At 43.3% G+C, this 21,101-nt stretch overlaps 1 protein-coding gene across 1 annotated transcript in view; it reads right to left on the reverse strand.

Moving 5' to 3' along the window:
* Positions 1-21,101, reverse strand: part of SYNE2 (spectrin repeat containing nuclear envelope protein 2) — a 198,884-nt gene that overhangs the window by 70,400 nt on the left and 107,383 nt on the right. The window contains exons 63-75 of the mRNA XM_072863909.1: positions 20,063-20,188; positions 17,465-17,659; positions 16,802-16,876; positions 15,306-15,425; positions 14,557-14,664; positions 7,665-7,898; positions 5,639-5,806; positions 4,481-4,606; positions 3,399-3,511; positions 2,598-2,739; positions 1,536-1,667; positions 799-951; positions 328-537 (exon numbers count right to left, since the gene is read on the reverse strand). Of these exons, the coding sequence (XP_072720010.1) occupies positions 328-537; positions 799-951; positions 1,536-1,667; positions 2,598-2,739; positions 3,399-3,511; positions 4,481-4,606; positions 5,639-5,806; positions 7,665-7,898; positions 14,557-14,664; positions 15,306-15,425; positions 16,802-16,876; positions 17,465-17,659; positions 20,063-20,188 (1,902 nt within the window). The remainder of the gene's footprint in view (positions 1-327; positions 538-798; positions 952-1,535; positions 1,668-2,597; positions 2,740-3,398; positions 3,512-4,480; positions 4,607-5,638; positions 5,807-7,664; positions 7,899-14,556; positions 14,665-15,305; positions 15,426-16,801; positions 16,877-17,464; positions 17,660-20,062; positions 20,189-21,101) is intronic.

Consider the following 21,101-nt stretch of genomic DNA (forward strand, 5'->3'; position numbering starts at 1 on the left):
AGAATATATGAAACCCTCCTTGGCCTAATCCCTACACACAGCAACTTGCTTTAGCCTGTAGCTCAGCGTGCATGGGATCCAGGTTACTTCCATCCTTTCTGCATGCAAATTTTCTACTGTGATCAAGGCCTCTATGGTAGTCAGCATTGCAAACAGCACTGTAAACAGCAAAATTAATTTGCTTCTTGAGAGGCCAAGACAAGTTTGTTTAATACCAAAAAAACCAAGAAAGCCCATTATAGATTGCTCATCTGTAACCCAAATGCATTAACACTGACAAGTCTAACAGATGCTGTGAAACAAGATGTGCATTTGGCAGTGGAGTACCTGATAATTGCTATTATGATCCAGCCCAGCTTTCATTGAGTTGCTCCTTGAAGCAGTGGCAGCTTGAGTTTGTTCCAGCCGTGCCTGCAAGTTGTTAAAGCACTCGCAGAACACATCTGTGCTCCCACCAGCGCAGCTAATAGACTTCAGAAGATCATCCTTTTTATCACTCAGATCAGCGTGAAGTTTTTGCAGCTCGACAGAAAGAGTCTAAAGGGTTGAAAGAAAGACAACTAACATGAGTGAAAATGGCCTCTGTCCAAGGACTCTTGCCTGTAAAAGGCAGCAGGACTCAAGTTGATAATTGTTGTTAAAAGCAATAGGCCCAAATCTGTGCAACACCAAATAATTTGGTGGTGTTATTCCTGAATAATACCAGCAAAACAGAGAGGAAATATCAGGCCATATACATTCTGCTGTAACAAAAATCCACTGGGGTTTCTCCTTCCCCGGGTGCTTTAGGATAGTTACCTCATAAAGAGCCTGCTGCATGGCTGCCTCTTCGGTGGAGAGGACTGAGGTGTTTAACATCTCCTCCATGTTATTCAAACATCGGCTGATTGCCAGAAGCAGCTCAAACAATTTTCTGTCCAAATTGGAAGAGATTTCCTCTGCTACATTATCCTGGGTAAAGGCAAGTCATAAGTTTTCAGTACTTTCACCCAAGGCATGGCTAAGATTTATTCACTTGTATAAGGTTAGAGGATCAGTCAGCTAATAATAAAATGGAATTAATGAAATACTGAGGGACAGACTTGGATGAGACAGTTATATGCATGTAATATTCAGAGCTGTCAAGGCCAAAGCTGAGACAATGACCCTTTATGTATTGGGAGTGGCTGTGGTCTTACAGGTCTCTAATCTCAGTAATGGGCACAATACAATTTGTCTTGTCAGCTCCAATACTGCAGATTTACTGAAATCATTCACAAGCTCCTTGCTTTATACAGTTTGAGGAGTTTTACCGACACTAGCAAATCTTTGGATTCAGGTAGCAGAAGTATCATAGCTGAAACTTGAAATGTTTCCACTCAAAATCCTAAGCTGATTTCTACCTTATAGTCCATATCTGATGCAAAAGCTACGCTACAGTGAACGCCATTGTCAATAATATGATTATTGGCTGGCTATGTTTTCCAGTGCCCAAACAGTGTCTTGTGTCCAGAATCCCTGGTATTTTTTGCAATGCTAGGACATGCCATTTTTACCTGTGCATGCACCACATTTGCTTCTTGGCTTAGGTCTCCCAGCTGGACAGTGTAAGTTTTCAGTTCTTCCACAGTTGGGGTTCCCGCACTAGCAAATGTGCCTCGGGGCAGCATGTTCATCTTTGCTGTAATCTAAAAAGAACATTGCAATTAGGTGAACAGCTCAAATGAAGACAGGGCTATGAGCAACTAGATAACACTCCTCTGAAAAAGCATTAAAATGAAAGTTTCAAGGCATTAATATAAAGCACCTGGACAGCAGGGTTCCCTTTTTACTGGCAAAAATTAGTTGCGTAGGCTATGCCCTGATGGGAGATTGACTGAAAAAGGAGCCTCTAATTCCTAGCTTTAAGGGCTACAAGCTGTCGTTGTATTAAGGCAGCCCTACTCCCCAGTGCAGTATAAGTCTTGCCTGAAAAAGAGCTGACATTCATCCTTTTACATGACTGATATTCTTCCATGTAATGCAGTAATTTCAGAGAACAGGGAATCTAGGCATTCTCATTTAATGTGAACAAAACTGTTAATAACAGAAGTCATAGTTTTGTCCAAGCAGTAAAATTCTGCAGTCTGTTCAGAATATATACACAGCGTGCTCTTGTTGCAGTCCAAACTCCACTTTTGATATGTGAGAGAGAACACAATGGTGAATGGCAGAACAAAATTCAAGCCAGAGATTTGTTTTGACCAAAACGTTCTCACTTGCAAGAACTGAGACTTAACCCACATCCACAAATATCAGCTGGGAGCTTGCTGGCTAACTCTCTTAGTTCTCTTGAAAGAATTAAGCAGATAACATCTGGTCTGAACTACAACGAATCACCTATGTGTTCCCACACTATGCTTAGCAGTCACTACTTCAGAGACATTATTTACCTCAAAGTAAAATTAAGACAGTCATGAAAACAGTATGCAGTAACAATTTCCTCTGGAGAATGCTTGCACAGATTTCAGTTATCTGATGAAAAGACACGGTACGATGATGCAGGAAGATGCACTAATTGCTATCTTTACCACAACCAACTGCCTGCAGAAAGAGTGTTTTACTGAACTTAAACAGACCTGAGGTTCCACAAGCTGGCAGAGAGGAGATTTCATCTTTGATGACAGCTCTTGTTGTAAATATTGCCATTTATTACCCGTTTGGTCCTTTGGAGCTAAGGTGGGATCAGCCTGCTTGCTCTTTGGATCAGATTCTCCATTGCTGTATTGAGAAAACATTGTTAGACTGGCAAATATTGAAGCAGAATAAGCAAAATTAGATTTGTAAGACTTCTTGCATAAGATTAGTTTCTATTGCTCCTGCCTCAAAACCAGAGTGAAACCACATGCATGGATGATCTCTAATCCAAGCTTTGATACTTTTCTTTGGGCTTTTCCCTTCCCGTGAAACACCCTAGGGGCCTGCTGGGAGTCTCCATCTCTGAAATGACAATATGGGGAGCATAGTCCTGCAGCACGTCTTGGTTCCATGCTGGAAGTTGCCTGATCCCAATGCCCCCTTTCCAAAGATGCTGCCTTTAAACCTGGCTGGGTATCTCCGTGCATTTGTACAGCAAAGGCTGTGAACAGAGATACCCAACTTGACTCTGGATGGGCCTGCTTTAGTTTATGGCAGGCGTCAGTCCTGCCTGATATTGAGACTGACTCTGAACACTGGAGTGAGCCCAATATCAAAGAGGCTGTCACATAAATGAGACTCCATTTCTCTAGACTGTTGATGGCAGAAATCTCCCAGCTTCTGCAATTTTTCTTCTCAAGGCACACATCCCTGCACAGAACCAATGGTGCCACTGCAAAGTTTCAGCACGTTTACGCAGCTTTACATCACTGAATCTGGTAACTGATTTTGTTATTTTGTACCTTGATTCTAACTTCTGAGTCACGCTGTCCTCAAACTGTGGCTGCATTTTTTCCACGCACGACTCAATGAAGTCAATAAGGCTTTTCTGCTCAGCTGCTTTTACTTTCAGATCCTGTGCACAGAGCAGAGTGTGAACAGTAAAATCAGTTGTATGCACTGTATTAATATGAAATGATGATTGTGCTTTTCCAATCACATTTTACATGAATTCATTTAGCAAAGAAAACAAGAATACATCTATCAGAATAAAATGCAGTTTATGTGTAAACATGAGTTTACCAAACAAACTATTTTCTGAAAACGTGTATTTTTATGGAATATATTTCTGCCTGAGCTAAAGTTTTAAAAGCAAAAACCATCAGTCAGAAACAAATTATGCACGTAAGAAAATTTAAAGGCCATCAACTGCCATCCTGATACAGAGAAAAAGGCAAGGGAAAATGGGGATTTTCTCAAATATGAGGTTGAGTTCCATTAGTTAAAAAGAGAGTGTCAAGTGAAAAGTGAGCAATTTTAGCAGCTTAGGCTGGATCATTTTCTCCAACTCTTTTCTAATAGCTTTTGCCCTTTCTAATAGAAAAGGGCAAAAGCTAATTTTCAGTTAGCAAAACAGAAGTATTTTACAGAGCACAGAACATCATAGGATTTTTTTATTGTGTTAACAATAGCCTTAAAGTCATTGTGAGTTAGCTCATGGGAAAATGTTCACAAAGCTTTAGCTTAAAATTTATCTTCAAAAGCAAGGTCAATATACAGATTCAGATTTCATAATACATCAGTGCTTCAAAGATAAGAGATTGGAGGGATGCATGATGCCATCTGAATCATTATGATACAAGGCAAGTGTCAGGGTACCATCCAGCTTTGCAGTATTACTAAACCTTTTGGACATGGGATTTTAGGGGTGAGGCCTTTCTCCATCCTGACAAAGTCCCCTAATCCCAGAGGAGAGGGGTGGCTGAAACCTACCCTTGACAGACTTGATCCCACAGTGAAAACTGCAGCAGGTAATAAATGCAGCTGTCCCCCACACCCACAGGGAATGTGGAGCAGCCTGGCTCCTGGACGGTAGGAGAATTACCTGTGGGTGCTGGAAACTGTTGTGCGAAATGATCGGCTGTTCAGCGAGGGCAAGCCCGGGCATGCTGGAGCCATTTGAATGTAGGATCTCAAGGGGCTCTGGGTGAATCCTCTCCCTGTTGTGAATCTGTAAAGAGAGGACCGTTGTGGGAAGGCTTCCAGACTTGACAAGAGGGCAGAACCCGCAGGTGCAGTTTGGGAACCTGCCCAAACTGTCTTCAGACTTACCATACATAGAATCAGCAGCACATGAAACACAGCTGCTACTCTTGCAAAGATTTCTGTCCAGTTCCATTTACTCAAAGTTTGATCCACTCTAACCTGCTGCTCAAGACTTCACATTTCTCTCCCTGACAGTTACAAGGCTTGTTTTGCTTTTCCTGTTAGCAGATTAATTGATACTAACCCCCCATCCTTATTGTTTGACCAAATTCTAGGGATGTGTAATTTATGCTTATAAATTTGCTCATGCACCTGGATTTTCTATCTGTCTGTGCTCACAGAGATATTTCAACAGGAGCCTTTACCAGCGCTAAATCTCTCCTGGGCCATGCAAGCTCCCTTTTAGACTGTGGTCCTCCAGCACCGGAGAGACTGTGGCTGCTCTTACACAAACACATCAGGTGGGCTTCTCTGGCCCCTTGCACAACAGAGTGGGAATTAGCTCTGAAGCTGGGAGAAGTACTGTCTCACCCATTGGGAAAATCAGCAAAGAGTGTGCAGCTGTGGCGCAGGAGAGCTGGCAGTCACTGCCCTTGCCATTCATGCATTCTACAAAGAGAAAGTTACTGCTTAAAGGCCTCTCTGCTGTGATACTGTCACAGACAAATATCATGGCATTTTAAAGGCATTTAAAAAACCAAACCAAAAAACTTTTATCCCTTTCCTGTACTCCTTGCAAAATCTTGACCTCCGTCACTGAGCACGTAAAGCAGAAAAGATGTTGTTCAGAGACTCATTAAAAACCCACTACTTGTTGCAAACTACAAATAACTATACAGCACTGTAAAGTAGAATAATAGCAAGTCTGACATTTCTGATTGGCTTTTCTCCCTTCCTTGCTTCACATGGCGAGCTCTAACTGTTCTTCTGCAACTACAGCACATTAAAGCACCATGACTCGCTCACTCTCACTCTGCATAGCGTTCGTATGCTTTACCTGCTCTTCATTGAATTTGTCTTGAAGCATCACCTGGACTTTTTCCAAATTGCACTTCACTTCCTTCAGCTTCAAGGAAAGAGCCTCTGTCTTTTGTTGGTAGCCTGCACTATCTCCACAATCTTCCAGTAAAGAAAGGACCTTTTGTTCAATCTCTGATAACATCACCTAAAAGGGACAGCAATCAATTATTCATTCTTAGAAGTACAACGCTCCTTTCCTGATAACTTTCTGAAGTCAATGCTCACATTTCCCCTGTCTGAAACGAATAGAAACACACAGAAAAAAGAGAAACAGCTGCACCCCCCCTAGATTTTCTCAAATATAGTCTCTTTTTATTCTGAACAATTAGAAAAATTTCATACAGAGTTAGTCTTAAAAATGTTTCAAACAACAGCCTCTGCAGTGAGTTATATTAACTCAGATATGGAATAATAAAAGAGGAGGGCAGAAATGATAAGACTCCAGTTGGATGCAACCAAGATGACAACACACCCCAATGGGGGAGAAGGAGGCAGTGCACAGACTGATCACATCACTCTTTGGGAGGAATGATGCTGAATTACCAAAACATAGTGACCTTACCATGTGTCAGCCAGGCCATTGTAAACTCTTGGGATCTGGTTTTTGATTCAAGCTGCTGTGAATCAAAGTGCACCTCTGCATTACTTTAAACTCACGTTTTTAAGGTGAGTGTGGAGACAGGTACCATGGCTCGACCGCAAAGTAATCAACTGCAATAAATTAACTGCTTTACATCACACGTCCATATCTAGAGACTACTTCTGCTTCATGCTATGTGTATTTTTCTGTGTAGATCCTGACTAGGTTAGAAAAACCTCCCCCCCGCCAAGTTCACCTCTTAACATTGAGCCGAACTGTTAAAAGCCAACAGGAATTCAGCAGCGCCTACAGCTGCCTGAAGCCTGCTTGTTTTTACTGGTTGGAACTGCCCTGTTGAAGCCTATGCTGACACGAACCCTGAATGGGATCCAGACACAGCCAGCTACTTAGGTGCATTCAGGATCCTAATTACCACAGAGTTCAGCACCCGAGCACTTGGCTGAATCACAGCCTAAACCCAGAGGCACTTCTTGGCATGGACTCAGTTCCTATTAAAAAAAACCCCACCCAACAACAACAACAACAAAACAGCTGGAAATGTCTCCTAGTAATTTAAAATGGGGACATTTTGGTGTTGGCTCTTTTATGGTGAGCAAAGTCTGTTACTTTAGGTAGCCTCAGTGCTTGAAGCAAACTGGTACACCAGACTGGCACTGCAGGGAACTTCAAAAGTGGCATGCCTGCACATTTTCTTTTAATCTGCACACCAGAGAAAAAAGCTGCGTGCTAGGACTCCCACCCACCCCAGCCCCTCATGCCAGTCCTGTTTTCCTCCACTCGTTTTCACCAACAGGTACAACCCACTCCTTTCCTTCCACTGCCATCCAGGGCAAGAGGCTGCCTAGAAGCATGGCAGTAGGTCCAAATATCGCCACTGCTCACAGAGGGCAGGGCAAAAGCCCCTATCTTTCTACCCATGCTGGCAGCTTTTTGCAAAAAGTGCAAAAGAAGAATTTACCAGCTTGGAAGCTATCTTATACCAGTCTTTTAAATCAGTCCGACAAAAATAGAAAGTGAAAATGTCAAAAGAAAAAAATATTCCTTTTCTTCTAGCTGATTTATCATGATTGAGACCAATGAAAAATTGCCTTTTAATAGAGGATTCAAACTATACTGAGCCATGTTTCTGAAAATAATCCAAAGAAAAACAAAGCTTTAAAAATACTCAAGAGTTCTATCTCAATCCCCTGGATGCATAAAGATCCCAACTCTACAAATAGGTATTTTAACTGAGCCCTGCACCTGAAACTGAAGCCAAGCAGTTACCTGTTTTCTGCACAGTGTAATGAAGCCGATTAAGCGGGGAGAGGAGAAGCAGTAAGCATAGCTTTTCTGCAGACACACACCCCAGGGAAGGGCGACTTGTTTGGATGGCAGCACCAAACTGACCGTTCCATCTTACCTGGCAATCAGCAAGCCGCGGTTCCACCATCTGCTGCATTTTGGGGGTCTGGGGGTCTGAGCTCAGTGACACTTTAGTTTTGTCTAGCCATTGTTCCAGCTCGGCAACCTGGGCCTGGCACACCTGGAGGATCGTTTCTGGCTCAGGCCTACTGCCATCCACTGCTTCCTCCGAGCCTCCTGCTTTCCCTCGAGAGCCCCGGGTGGTGTTGGGGACAGGAGGCGGCGTGTCGCTCTGAAGCAAAGCACATGAAAGAAATGTGGTTATCTATCTGGGTTTTTCTTTCTTTCCCCTCCCCTTACCAGTGGGAAATGTTTAACTTTCACACTCACAGAGCTCCGAAACCACTCTGCCACCGTGTTCCCAGACTAAAAAAAAAAAAAAAAGAAGGAAAAGAGAAAAAGAAAGGGAAACTCAGCAGCCAGGCGATCCGGGATCTGGTGTAACAGGTTTCCAGGCAGCGATTTGCATTTGCACAAGTATACCTGAGTGCACAGGAAGTGGGATGACTCACCATTAACCAGTTCTCCCCTGAGGAGAGATGTTTTTCTGTGGGAGTTAGATGTAAAAGCAATGCAGCTTAAAGCTGCAAAGCAAGCTGTTGGGCAATGCTTATAAGCTACTTGCATGTTTGGTTCCAAGAGTCAAATATGCTTTATTTGGACTCTAGGTCACACAGAAAAAAAACAGTGTATTTTTAAGTATGTCTTGTGTCATTCTTTCTTCTTCTTAGCCCTCCTTTAAGAAGCAATATTGCACACTTCCATAATAAGGAGAAGTCTAAAGTGCTTGGAGATATCAGCAGTTGCTTGGAAGGCTGTACAGGTATGTATATAGCTCCATACATGCAAATACTGGTACTTAGTAAGTAAATCAAGCACAACACCACAAGAACAAAACTACCTGTACACTCCCACGGGTCTACAGCATACATTCAGGCAACTGAGATGGTCAGTGGTAGTGCACAAGCTCCACATTAAAATGAGATTTGGCAGAAAATTAGAGCACAAAAATGCATTGTTTCAGCTATCAATGTCTGACTTGAATCATTACTGTTCTTGTTTGCCTCTGCGATAATATGGGACAGTACCATTAAATATAGAAAGTAAATCTGAGTATACAGATCCCAGAACAGTCTAAGTACGTCTATCGAGGTATATGTGACTGAAGAAATAAAAAAGTACCAGTTTACTTCAACTTCCACCTGAAGTTTCCAGCTCTAGTTGTAAGCCTGTTTGGTTTAGTTCATTCATTTAAATAACAAAACATTACAAATGTATAATACTGTGCCTGACACCCTTTCATCACACACCTATGTGTGACATAAGCATTTAGTTTACACTTCTGGCATGCTCGGCCCCTCCCCAGCTGGACATTGTTACTGCAGTAAACTTTATCCCCTTTCTCTACAGAGATAGAAGCTCAGATATATAGTCAAATTAGTTGAATAAAACAAACCGGTATCCTCTGCGCAGGTGTTCATGCACACATCATGCATCCGTCTGCCAAGACCATGGAGACACCACAGAGTGGACGGTTGCCATGGCTCAACTGACAAACAGTAGAACCATAGAATCATAGAATGGTTTGGGTTGGAAGGGACCTTTACAGGTCATCTAGTCCAACCCCCCTGCAATGAGCAGGGACATCTTCAACTAGATCAGGTTGCTCAGAGCCCCGTCCAACCTGACTTTGAATGTTTCCAGGGATGGGGCATCTACCACCTCTCTGGGCAACCTGTGCCAGTGTTTCACCACCCTCATTGTAGAACATTTCTTCCTTATATCTATTCTAAATCTAGTAGTTTAGTTTAGTTTAAAACCATTACCCCTTGTCCTATCACAACCAGCCCTACTAAAAAGTCTGTCCCCTTCTTTCTTATAAGCCCCCTTTAATTATTGAAAGGCTGCAATAAGGTCTCCCTGGAGCCTTCTCCAGGCTGAACAACCCCAACTCTCTCAGCCTGTCCTCATAGGAGAGGTATTCCACCCCTCTGATTATCTTAGTGGCCCTCCTCTGGACCCGCTCCAACAGGTCCATGTCCTTCTTGTGCTGAGGGCTCCAGAGCTGGATGCAGTTCTCCAGGTGAGGTCTCACCAGAGCAGAGTGGCAGAATCACCTCCCTTGACCTGCTGGCCATGCTGCTTTTGATACAGCCCAGGATACGGTTGGCTTTCTGGGCTGCAAGCACACATTGCCGGCTCATGTCCAGCTTCTCATCCACCAGTAACCCCCAAGTCCTTCTCTGCAGGGCTGCTCTCAATCCCTTCATCCCCCAGTCTGTATTGATACCAGGGGTTGCCCCAACCCAGGTGCAGGACCTTGCACTTGGCCTTGTTGAACCTCATGAGGGTTCACACGGGCCCACTTCTCAAGCTTGTCCAGGTCCCTCTGGATGGCATCCTGTCCCTCAGGTGTGTTAACTGCACCATTCAGGTTGGTGTCATCTGCAAACTTGCTGAGAGTGCGCTCAATCCCACTGTCTATGTCATTGATTAAGATATTAAACAGTATTGGTCCCAGTACGGACCCCTGAGGGACACAACCCATCACTGATCTCCATCTGGACATTGAGCCTTTGACCACTACCCTCTGGATGTGACCATCCAACCAATTCCTCATCCACTGAACAGTCCACCCATCAAATCCATACCTCTCCAATTTAGAGAGAAGGATGTTGTGGGGGGCCGTGTCAAAGGCCTTAGAGAAATCCAGATAGATGACATCCATAGCTCTTCCCTTGTCCACTGATGTAGTCACTCCATCATAGGCCACTAGCTTAGTGAGGCAAGACTTGCCCTTGGTGAAGCCATGCTGGCTGTCTCAAATCACCTCCCTGTCCTCCACGTGCCTTAGCATAGCTTCTAGGAGGATCTGTTCCATGATCTTCCCAGGCACAGAGGTGAGGCTGACAGGTCCGTAGTTCCCAGGGTCCTCCTTTCTACCCTTTCTAAAAATGGGTGCAATGTTTCCCTTTTTCCAGTCACCAGGGACTTCACCTGACTGCCATGACTTTTCAAATATCACAGAGAGTGGCTTGGCAACTACATCAGCCAATTCCCTCAGGACTCTGGGATGCATCCCATCAGTCCCATAGACTTATGCATGTTCAGGTGGTCACGAACTTGATCTTCTCTTACAGTGGGAGGGACTTTGCTCCCCCAATCCCTGTCTTGCAGTCCATTCATTTGAGAGGTGTGGGAAGAGAGGTTGCCAGTGAAGACTGAGGCAAAGAAGTTGTTGAGTACCTCAGCCTTCTCCTTGTCCATTGTTACCAGTTTGCTAGTTGTGTTCACCAGGGGGGCTACACTTTCTTTGACCTTCCTTTTCTGGCTGACGTACCAATAGAAGCCCTTCTTATTATTCTTTGCATCGCTTGCCAAGTTCAGCTCCAGCCGTACCTTGGCCTTCCTGACCCCATCCCTACACAACTGGGCAGTGTTCCTATACTCTTCCCAGGATACCTGTCCCTGCTTCCACTGCCTGTGCATTTCCTTCTTGTCCTTCAGTTTGACCAAGATTTTTGGTCAAAGTTTTGACTCAGCCATGCCGGTCTCTTGCCTTCCTTTCCTGATTTCTTACACCTGAGGATCGAGAGCCCTTGCACACTATGGAAAGCATCCTTAAAGATCTGCCAGTTCCTTTCTGCTCCCTTGTCCCTGAGGGCAGTTTCCCAGGTGGTCCCATTGACTAATTACTTGAACAGCTGGAAGTGTGCTTTCCTAAAATTCAGGGTCCTGACTTTACTCTTTGCCTGACCCATATCCCTCAGGACTGTGAACTCCACCAGTGTGTGATCACTGCAGCCCAGGCTGCCTCCAGTCTTGATGTCAGCGATTAGCTCACTTGCGTTGGTGACCATCAGGTCCAGTATCGCATGCCATCTGGTGGGGCTCTCTATTACCTGGCTTAAGAAGTTATCCTCAATGCATTCCAGGAGTCTCCTGGATTGCCTACAGCTCGCTGTGCTACTTTTCCAACAGATGTCAGGGTGGCTGAAGTCCCCCAGCAGGATGAGAGCCTGCAAGCGTGATGCCTTCTGTAGCTGGAGCAAGAAGGCTTCACCAATAGGCTCCCCTTGATCGGGCGGCCTGTAGTAGACACCAACCACAAGGTTCCCTTTGTTGCCTTGGTCTCTGATTCTTACTCGTAAGCTTTCAACCTGCTCATGGCTATTCTTCAGTGACAGCTCTTCACAATCTATCTGTTTCTTGATGTAGAGGGCAACACCTCCACCCCTCCTTCCTTGCCTGTCCCTTCTCAACAGTCTGTAGCCATCGATAGCTGCACTTCAGTCATGGGATTCATCCCACGCTTCAGCAATGGCAACTAGATCATAGCATTCCAGCAGCATGGTGGCTTCCAACTCCTCCTGTTTGTTGCCCATGCTGCGTGCATTGGTGTAGAGGCACTCTAGCAGAGCTGTTGGTTGTGTCACCTTCTTAGAAGAACACCCCTTAAGTCCTTTGAGGTACTTCACCGGTGTTTCCCTGTTGGCTCCTATTACCTCAGGAGCCCCTGGTTCATCTACATAAGACTTCAAATGTGCTCCAGTGTACCCAGCATGTCTCAGAGCAACAGGCTGAGGGCCCTTGCTAGCACCCCATCCTTCTAACCTTGGCTTGTTGTCTCACAGCTTGTCACAGGCAAGCCTGATATTATCGCACTTCCATTCCAAGTCTAGTTTAAAGCTCTGTCAATGAGCTCCACTAGCTCATGAGCAAAGACACTCTTTCCCCTTTGAGAAAGGTGAATCCCATCTGACGCCAGCAGGCCTGGTGCCATGTAGACCATCCCATTATCAAAAAACCCAGAACTGTGGCAGTGACACCAGCCACAGGGCCATGTATTTATAGACTGGGTCCATCTGTTTCTTCCACTGTTGCTGCCCACAACTGGAAGGATAGGCAAAAAAATTACCTGTGCTCCAGATTCCTTTACCAACCAGCCCAAGGCCCTGAAGTCTCTTTTGATTGCCCTTGGACTACGCGCTGTGGCTTTATCGCCACCCACATGGAACAGCAATAATGGGTAATAGTCTGAGGGCCGTACCAGGCTAGGAAGTTTCCTAGTGATGTCCTTAACCAGGGCCCCAGGGAGTCAGCAGACTTCCGTAAGAGGAGGGCCTGTCCGGCATATTGGATCCTCTGTTCCCCTCAGAAGGGAATCACCTACAACTATAACCCGTCTTTTCTTCCTCATCCAGTAATTCAAATGTTTTTCTGAATCCTAAATTGTGGTTTAGGCTGCTATAACTGAATTTGGAAGCAGGCATGTTTGCATGGGAGGGACAACATGCCAGAGAGATGAAATGGTATCATCTAGCAATCACTAAGATAGTAGGAATATGTAATTTTAGCATGCAGTTAAGCTCTAAATGGAGAACATAAATATAATCGACTTCATAAGTCTCTACGCATACATACATCTCTAGGGAAAACAAATATAAATTTTACCATTTATAAAAATAAATGTTTTCCTGTCTCCAAATTGTAATTGATCTTGTAAATAAATCATTTAACTAAAAAAAAATTTAAAAAAAATCACTTGCTACAGGGAGTTGTGTAGCATATGGAAATGTCACAGTGTAGCAAAACATTGAAGTGGAAAAGCTGTTGCAAGCAAAAAAGCTGTCTGGTGCGGTTTGAGAAAGGAGGCCTTCTCTAAAAAATCTGTCTACTTGAGCAGCGAAGGACCCTGGCTCACAGCCTGACAGCACTCTCTCCACAGACGACTGAGACGCCACGTCCGGCTCAAGAAACCACTCCACTGAACTTTTGTATTGCTGGGTCCAACAGGCTGTGGGTGCCCCTGAAGGCAAGACACTGACAAAACACAGTGGTGGCACACAGAGGTGCCAGGAGGGCATACATTGTCTTGTAAGGCTCCTGGAAACCCAAAATGTTCAGCTGGAGGTTAAGTCTCTTGAATACGGGTGTCTCAATTCCCATTATCCTCAATGGAGATTTACTCAGTGCAGCCAGGGGTTCAGCTCAGCCTAACACAGAGAAGTAGTGCGAGCTCAGCTGAACTGCTCACTGTGCCTGGGTACTGCAGTGACTACATCTCCTGCAGCTGCAAAGGGAGCTTAGACATGCAGAGACCAACAGCATCACAGCGTAGCAGAGAGAAAAAACACAGAGATATCACACATACAATTAAGCCATATATAATACACTCACATGAGGCTATTTCTTTAATACCAATACAGAATATATTGTGCTGCTGCCTGGGTTTTAATACTTTGCTATGGTTTTTTAACCATAAATTAAAGATTAAGCATGATGGAAGGAGTCAAGAGGAATGGGAGACAAAGTGACCTGGGGGCCTGCTCCTGCCTCAGGCAATGACGGATTCTGTCTTCTTCCACGCTCTAAACCCAGGAAGAGCTGAGATTGCTCTGCTACCAGTCTGCTGCTCCTGGCCTTCCTGGAGCATTCATGTCTGCCTCCATACACTCTTTTGCATATAACCTACAGGCTGCTGCCCACTCCTCCCTTAGCCTGTGCATACCTTCCATGAAGCAGCAACATATAGGAGTGTCAATCTCCTTAATTTCTCTTTAAAATCCCATAGTGGATGTATGTTTACATCACTTGAACCCCTCCATTCATGCCTGTATGAATGCCAGCATCTTACTTCCTGAAAATACTCCATTTTGTTCCCTAGTAAATTGCATTTTCAATGAGCAAATCAAAATGTATTTATTATCACCCAAAGCAGCAATATGAAGAGGCCCACAAAGGGTTGTAGGTATCCCACCATATAATAAATACTACAACAAACTCCAGTAGCATAACCACAATGAAATAGAGCCTCTGCCCACTAGGTAGGTTATACAATGAGCTCAGAAGGTCACCTTGTTCAGCTTACTTCAGGTCTTTAAACTCACCATAGCCTGATTGCCATCACCTGTCCCACAGCCTTCAGTGCTCTGCAAAGTTTGCATAGATGTTTCCTCACCATGTTTACTGTGTGACTGCATTATCTCATCAGCATCCTGTAAAGAGAGAGGCAACAGTGGAAGTATTTGTATCATTATTGCCTTGTTGTGCTACAGAAGCCTCAAAGGGCAGCAGTCACTCAACCTATAGTGGTCCTGGCCCAAGAGTATTCACAGAGAGAAGTTCTCTTATGCCTGGTAACATTGATATACAGAAACTAAGAACTGCAGCTATCACAACATTATCAAGACACCAAGAAGAACAGAGCAGAATGCCACCAAAATTGTAGCCAATCGGCTGTCTTAGATGCTGATCTTCTCATGTACAAAGAAAACTTCTTCCACAAATCATCCCCCAACAAAATGCACATTTTACAGCCTTTCCAGGAATTAGTGAAACAAATTGCTGCTACCAAATGGGCATTTCTATCTTTGGGTTCCTGTCAAGCTAGAAGAAATTAATCTAGAATCATAGAATCATTTAGGTTGGAAAAGACCCTTAAGGTCATTGTGCAATAGGGAAAATTAATTCAAATGGCAAGATTTAGTGTGATATGGAAGACAGAGGATAAGGCCATCATGTCCTGCATTTCTACAGTTCTCTTGCTTTGCAGGCTTCAGCAATACCTAGGACTTGTGCAGATCTTTTCTACAAAGATGAGTTCCCATCCCTGTGGAGATAAACCTGAGTGCATTACCTGAACGATGCCATCCGACAAGGTACCAGAAGACCAGGAGGTTGCACTGTCTTCCTTGTGCCTTTCATCATCTCTTTCTGAAGGCCAAAAGCTTGCATCTTTCTCTGTGGCTGTACTTCCCTTTGAAAGCAGTAACAGCTCAGCGTTAGCTTGTGAACAACAAGCTCAGATATCCCTTCAGGCAATATAAATTACTGCAAACCTTTAGTAACACTTTGCTCTATTTCTACCTTGTTTATCTGTCTTTATTGTGTTTCCCAAATCCCACCTCTTCCCTTGCTCTACAGCTCTGCTGCAAGATGAATGGCAGCTGGATGAAGCTCATAGTTTTCTCTAGAGACCCGAGTATTCTCATTTTTTTCACACTATTTAAAAAAATAAAAAAAACCAACGAGAAACAATCATTGTCCTGTCCTGCCCACTAAAAAGTCCTGTATGTAAAGAAAACTGCACCAACGAAGGTGCAGAATCAGAAACCCTGAAACAGAAGTGCTTGGATCAGAGTAGTAAGACACCACCTCTATCCAAGCTGTTTGGACTTCTTCACACTGTCTAGCCATGGAGTTTCATCTTTGCCTAGCCTAAAGCAACCCCTCCAGTACTCTATCACCTCTTTGCCACATTTCCTTTTGACTCTTGTTGCAAGGATGTAGCAAAAAGGCTAATTAATATCTATAGAAAGGACTTCAGAGAAATGGAGATTCTTCAAAACTTGGTTGAGGCCACAGCCCCTCCCAGGAGATGCAGATGACAGTAGCTGGTCACTACCAGCCTAGGCAGTCTGTGAACTGCTGTGTGAGCAGGTAGCTAGGCTACAAGCTCACCAGCACTTCTGCACATTCCTGATTTAATTCAAACACATCTTATTTAGTCCCTAGGGTGCAGGAAAGTGTGCAGAAAGTTTCATGGATTTTTTTTTTTTCTTTTTCCAAAAGCTATTAACTTTATCACAAAACTTTACTCCCAGATTTGCCGCTCTGCAGTTCACCTGGGCATTCAGACTCTCCAGATTCAGAGCAACCTGTTGAGCAGGGTCTCCTAGTTTCTCCCATTCTCCCAGAACTCTCTCCTATCTTAATTTCATTCCCAATAGTCTGATCATGCCCTTTTTTCCTTAAGATCAAACATACAAATAATTTTGGTTGTTTCTTTTAAGTTTTAGCACTTCAGAGGCTGTCTAATTCTGTCTGAACCCCACCCCCTCATATAAAAATTTGTGCTGAGGCCCATATACTGCCACTAACACTTCCATAAAGGGGGTATTACTGTATATAAGCAATCCCACCAAAAGCAGGATCACACATCACAGAATGAGGTGCTGTGTAATATTGGTAGGCTGGCTTGAGTGCAATTTCTTAGTATCCTGGAGTGATAACAGATATTTCAATTTGTTCTGAAGTATCTTTCGGATTTACACATTTTTCATAATTTGTCCTGTACCAAAATCTTGTATCTTACCTATACAGCTGTATATATAAGACATACATTGCACTCACCTTGCTGTGGAAAGAACAGTCTTCTGATTCTTCATCTAAGGAAGGTAGAAGAGACATCATTCCTCTTTTTTTCAGCTACAAGAATACACATAAAGAGACAGCCCAATTATTCATGACAAGAACAGTAAAAGCCTCTTCTCTTCCGCCTGTAAACCAAAAGAAAGTTACCACTTGGGGTCCACTTTTGGAGAAGCACTGAACATCTGCCACCCTACATTAAAGTAATTGAACACTGCAGGTACTAAGCACCTCTGAAAATTGGGACTTTTCTCTATGCTGTAATGTTTCAACATCACAGCTATAACTGGGACAAATTTAATTTTGCTCCATGAAAACAATTTACCAAAAATCCCAGAACAACTGATTATCAACAAAAATACGCATTGAGCGTTTCGCTGTTGATTGCTTGATACAAACTTCATGTTGGATGTGCTCATGCCAAAAAATAACCAGAGGCACACCTTCTCCCACCTTCTCCTAGACATGCATCATACTCAGTCCTTCTGGGACCATTCAGAAGCACAAAGGGGAGGAGAAGTAGTACTCATTCAGAGCTGCAGGGGTGCTCCTCTCTCACATGCCACTCCTCCTGGAGGAAGAAGGGTTATTTACCTTCCCCCTTCGGCTCTCGGGTAAGTGATCACAACGTGGTGCTCCACTTACCTGCTGACCAGAAACATCAGTCCCAATCAAGTCACTTGGTGCTAATACAGAGGCTGTAGGTTCATCTCCTGATTCAGGCACTTCTTGCTGTAAGCGCTGGTGAAGCTCAGACATTGAATTCTTCATCCCCGTAAGGATATCTTCCTTTCTTTGGCACAGCTTTATGATTTCTTCTTTTACAGCTTCCATTTCTCCCTACGGAGCAACAACATCTGTAAGCATCCATTTTTCTTACTTAACCAAACAGTAATGTAACAGATTATACCAGTGATGCATCTTACTGGGACTGGGGCTATTTCCCCTTTTTCCTTTTTCAGGGCATTGGGACAGTTCCCCATTGTCACTGCAGATGTCCAGATACATGCAAAACAGCAGCAATTTTCAGCTCAGGACAGCACTTGCCATCTGTAATGCAGAAGTTGGTAGTCTGGAAGGAAATGTGAAAGGCTGGATAACTAATTCTAACTAGGTCCTGCATAGCCATGGGAATATGAGTTTCCTTCAGGACAGAGGGAATGCAGCTAGGTTACATTACTCTGTGTGTCAGAGCAGATGATGTTACTCCCAACTACCTTCTCTGGAAACTGACACAGAACACTTGGGATAGCCTTGATGAGGGCAAAGACAGCAATAAGGGTAGCTCAGGGCTGAGTCTTCTTTGCTGAAACTGGCCTAAAAGAAGGAAACAAACCATTCAGTGGGTTTTGGTGACGTGGCTAGGGTCAAAACTATCCCATGTCTTTGAATGTGATATTGGGAGCAATCATCCCCAACAAAGTACAAGGAAAGTATTTAATGTTCTGCAGGGATTAAACAATAATCCAAGTGACTCTGCACTAACAAAGGGAGAAATAAATCTGTCTTGTTCTCCTCCCTGGCCATGACTATTGCTCTAGCCAGTATTCTGCCCTTAGAGCTTTCTGCTAGGGCCTTTCCTTACCACCCAGTCTCCAGGTGAGCAAAGAAAGCACAACAAATAACAGAGTAAGACAAGGCAAGGAATACAATGCCCTACTCCATTACTGAAAGTTCTAAAGCTCTTTGAAGCATTGTTGCTTGCTCAGAAAACGGAAATGTGGCTAAATATCCCATTGCACACTGGATTCAGTCCATCAGAGCAAGCTTTGATGCTAGGCTTGAAATAAGAATAGCATTGATTCCACAACATGCTCTATCATGGTGTGAATAATGCTACACAAGTAAAAATCTGGAACAGATGAAAGCAGTAAGACTGCTGGTTCTGTCTCGACTACAGCTTCTTCTGTTAATAACGCTAGTGTGGCTGCATGACAGGGAAGGTGGAGGCAGGAACCCTAGCAAATTTTCAAAGGATATGGGAACTCTGCTCAGACAAGGATGTTTTTTTCCTTATGTACATTCAAAAACACAAGGCAAAATCTTCCAAAGGTAGAGGCAAGAAAAAGTCATTGGAATGAAGAAACAGCCATCCATGATAATTTGGCATATTTTTATACATGTCCACTAGGAACAGTATTTCTGTTTGTTTCATTGCAGGAGGAGACTTTACAGCACACATTTACCAGCTACTGTTTTGCAAACTTAACTGGCCAAAAACCTCCTCACAAACCAAATCTTTATTAACATCACTTCTTCATCTGAAGCCCCTCAATAAGATGGGCAATTCCATTGCCCACTTCTATTCATGAAATGCTACAATTGTGAAACAGGTTTTCTTCTAAAACAAGAGCTATTAAACAGAAAGCCCTACAACTCAAAGACAAAAACAAGTAAGAATCAGGAAATGAGTCATGCTTAGTACTAGCATCAAGCCTCCAACATCCAACCACCTGAAAGCAGAGCAGCTATGTACTTAGGAGCATACCGAGTGATTACAGTTATTAAGCAAATACAATGTACGTGTATTAACTTTATTGTGACTGTCTGCAAAAAGCTGAGCATTTCAGAGGCACTTTATAAGTAGTTATTACACTTAATTAGTCACTTCCTGACTTCTGCAGTGTTGTCCTTAAAACAAATCTTATTTTTGCATTAAATAATCAATTCATCCATTAGAGAAAGCAGCTGACTGCAGGGAGAAAAGGAACACATGTTTATCAGTTGATGAAAACACAGTGTGGCAGTGAGGATGAGGAAAGGAGTCTAAAGAATCTAACCCTAACCAGAATCACCACAAGTACCATTGCACGGTCAGCGATCAGAAATGGACTCAGTTCTCTCCTTATGCACTATCCCAAGCTGCTACCTCAGCAACATTAGTGGGATGCTGAGCACAGGCGAGCTATCGGTGCTGCATATTGTTTCACCAAAACAGCTGTCAGCTGTCATGAAAACAGCACTCTAAATTTTCCTTAGAAGTTCATATAGGTACAAATGACACATCAAAGTCAATAAGGAGTATATTATGAAAGATATACCCAACTTGCAAACTAATATTAATTGTAATATCTCTTGGTATATGTCAACTTACGTATGCATAGTCACACCATAGCATTCAATTGCCTGCCTGACTGTGGCAGGGAGGGGAAGCACACTGCTATTTCTCAGTGCTCTGCGTTGTCATGCTTAGTGTTAGTCAGGACAAGTAACAGACATGAGAGAGAAAACAATGAAACCCACCTCTGGACAATGAGTCTTCTGAGCCAGTGGTTGATCTTCATGTGATATTTCAACCAAGTGGTTCTTTAAGAACTGTTTCAACTTTTCAATTTCTTGCTCACATTCTTCTGTTTTCTTTACAGCTTCCTGTGAAATAGTAATTCTCACAAATCATTTTGAGTTAACTAGTACAGAACCAACTAGTCAGTAATGTATTTTGAATTAACTAGTACAGAAACAAACTAGTCAGTAATGCAACAAACTTGTATGAAGAGTACTGAAGCCTCCTTTGCATCTGTAGTTACATGTAAAAGAAACTGTGTTTGTTCTGCTAACTTTGCACAACCCTATCCTCATGAAGTTTATAATTCACTTGCTAAAGACAAACAAACTGCTCTATCCATAAGTTGAAGTATGGTGGGGTATTCTGCCTAGGAGCACATCTTTGATTACTCCAGAGTAGAGCTACAAATTTGGTTATAAAATGCAAATGGAGCATATTTAATCACATTCGCTACAATTCAGAACAGGTTGAAAAAAAAAAAAAGAGAAATTACAGGGTTTCTTATCAAGTTAGAAAGCCTACCTGGTTTTATTGGTGCTCAGGTCTTTACTGCCAGCAAGTTCTGCACTGACCAAAAATGAACTGTGCTGTAGACCAGGCAGACACTGCAGCTCAGAGGATAAGCCAACCGCAGTGGCTGACAATTTGAATACTTCCTATAAAAATGATAAGCATTTCCACTTTGTTTGGGCCTCCTCTTCCTACATGACTTATAGGAAAACATATTATATGTTATAAACAGCCAAATTCACTTTTACTCATTTGACAGCGACAGCAAAATCTCATCAAACCCCATGCTTTACTGTTCGTGCTGAAATCGGCAGTCTCCCCACACACATGGCTCATGTTAGTCAGCCACGGCCTGTCATGATGTCTCAGGTAATTAAGAAATTGTTACATTTACAAATCAGAATATTTTGTGAAAACATATAATTTGCAGAACATTTGGTGGCTATGTGTTTTCCGACCCGTGGGCTGAGAACCAAAGAATATCTA

Source organism: Ciconia boyciana, chromosome 6 (genome assembly GCF_034638445.1).
Source record: "Ciconia boyciana chromosome 6, ASM3463844v1, whole genome shotgun sequence".
Taxonomy (NCBI): Eukaryota; Metazoa; Chordata; class Aves; order Ciconiiformes; family Ciconiidae; genus Ciconia; species Ciconia boyciana.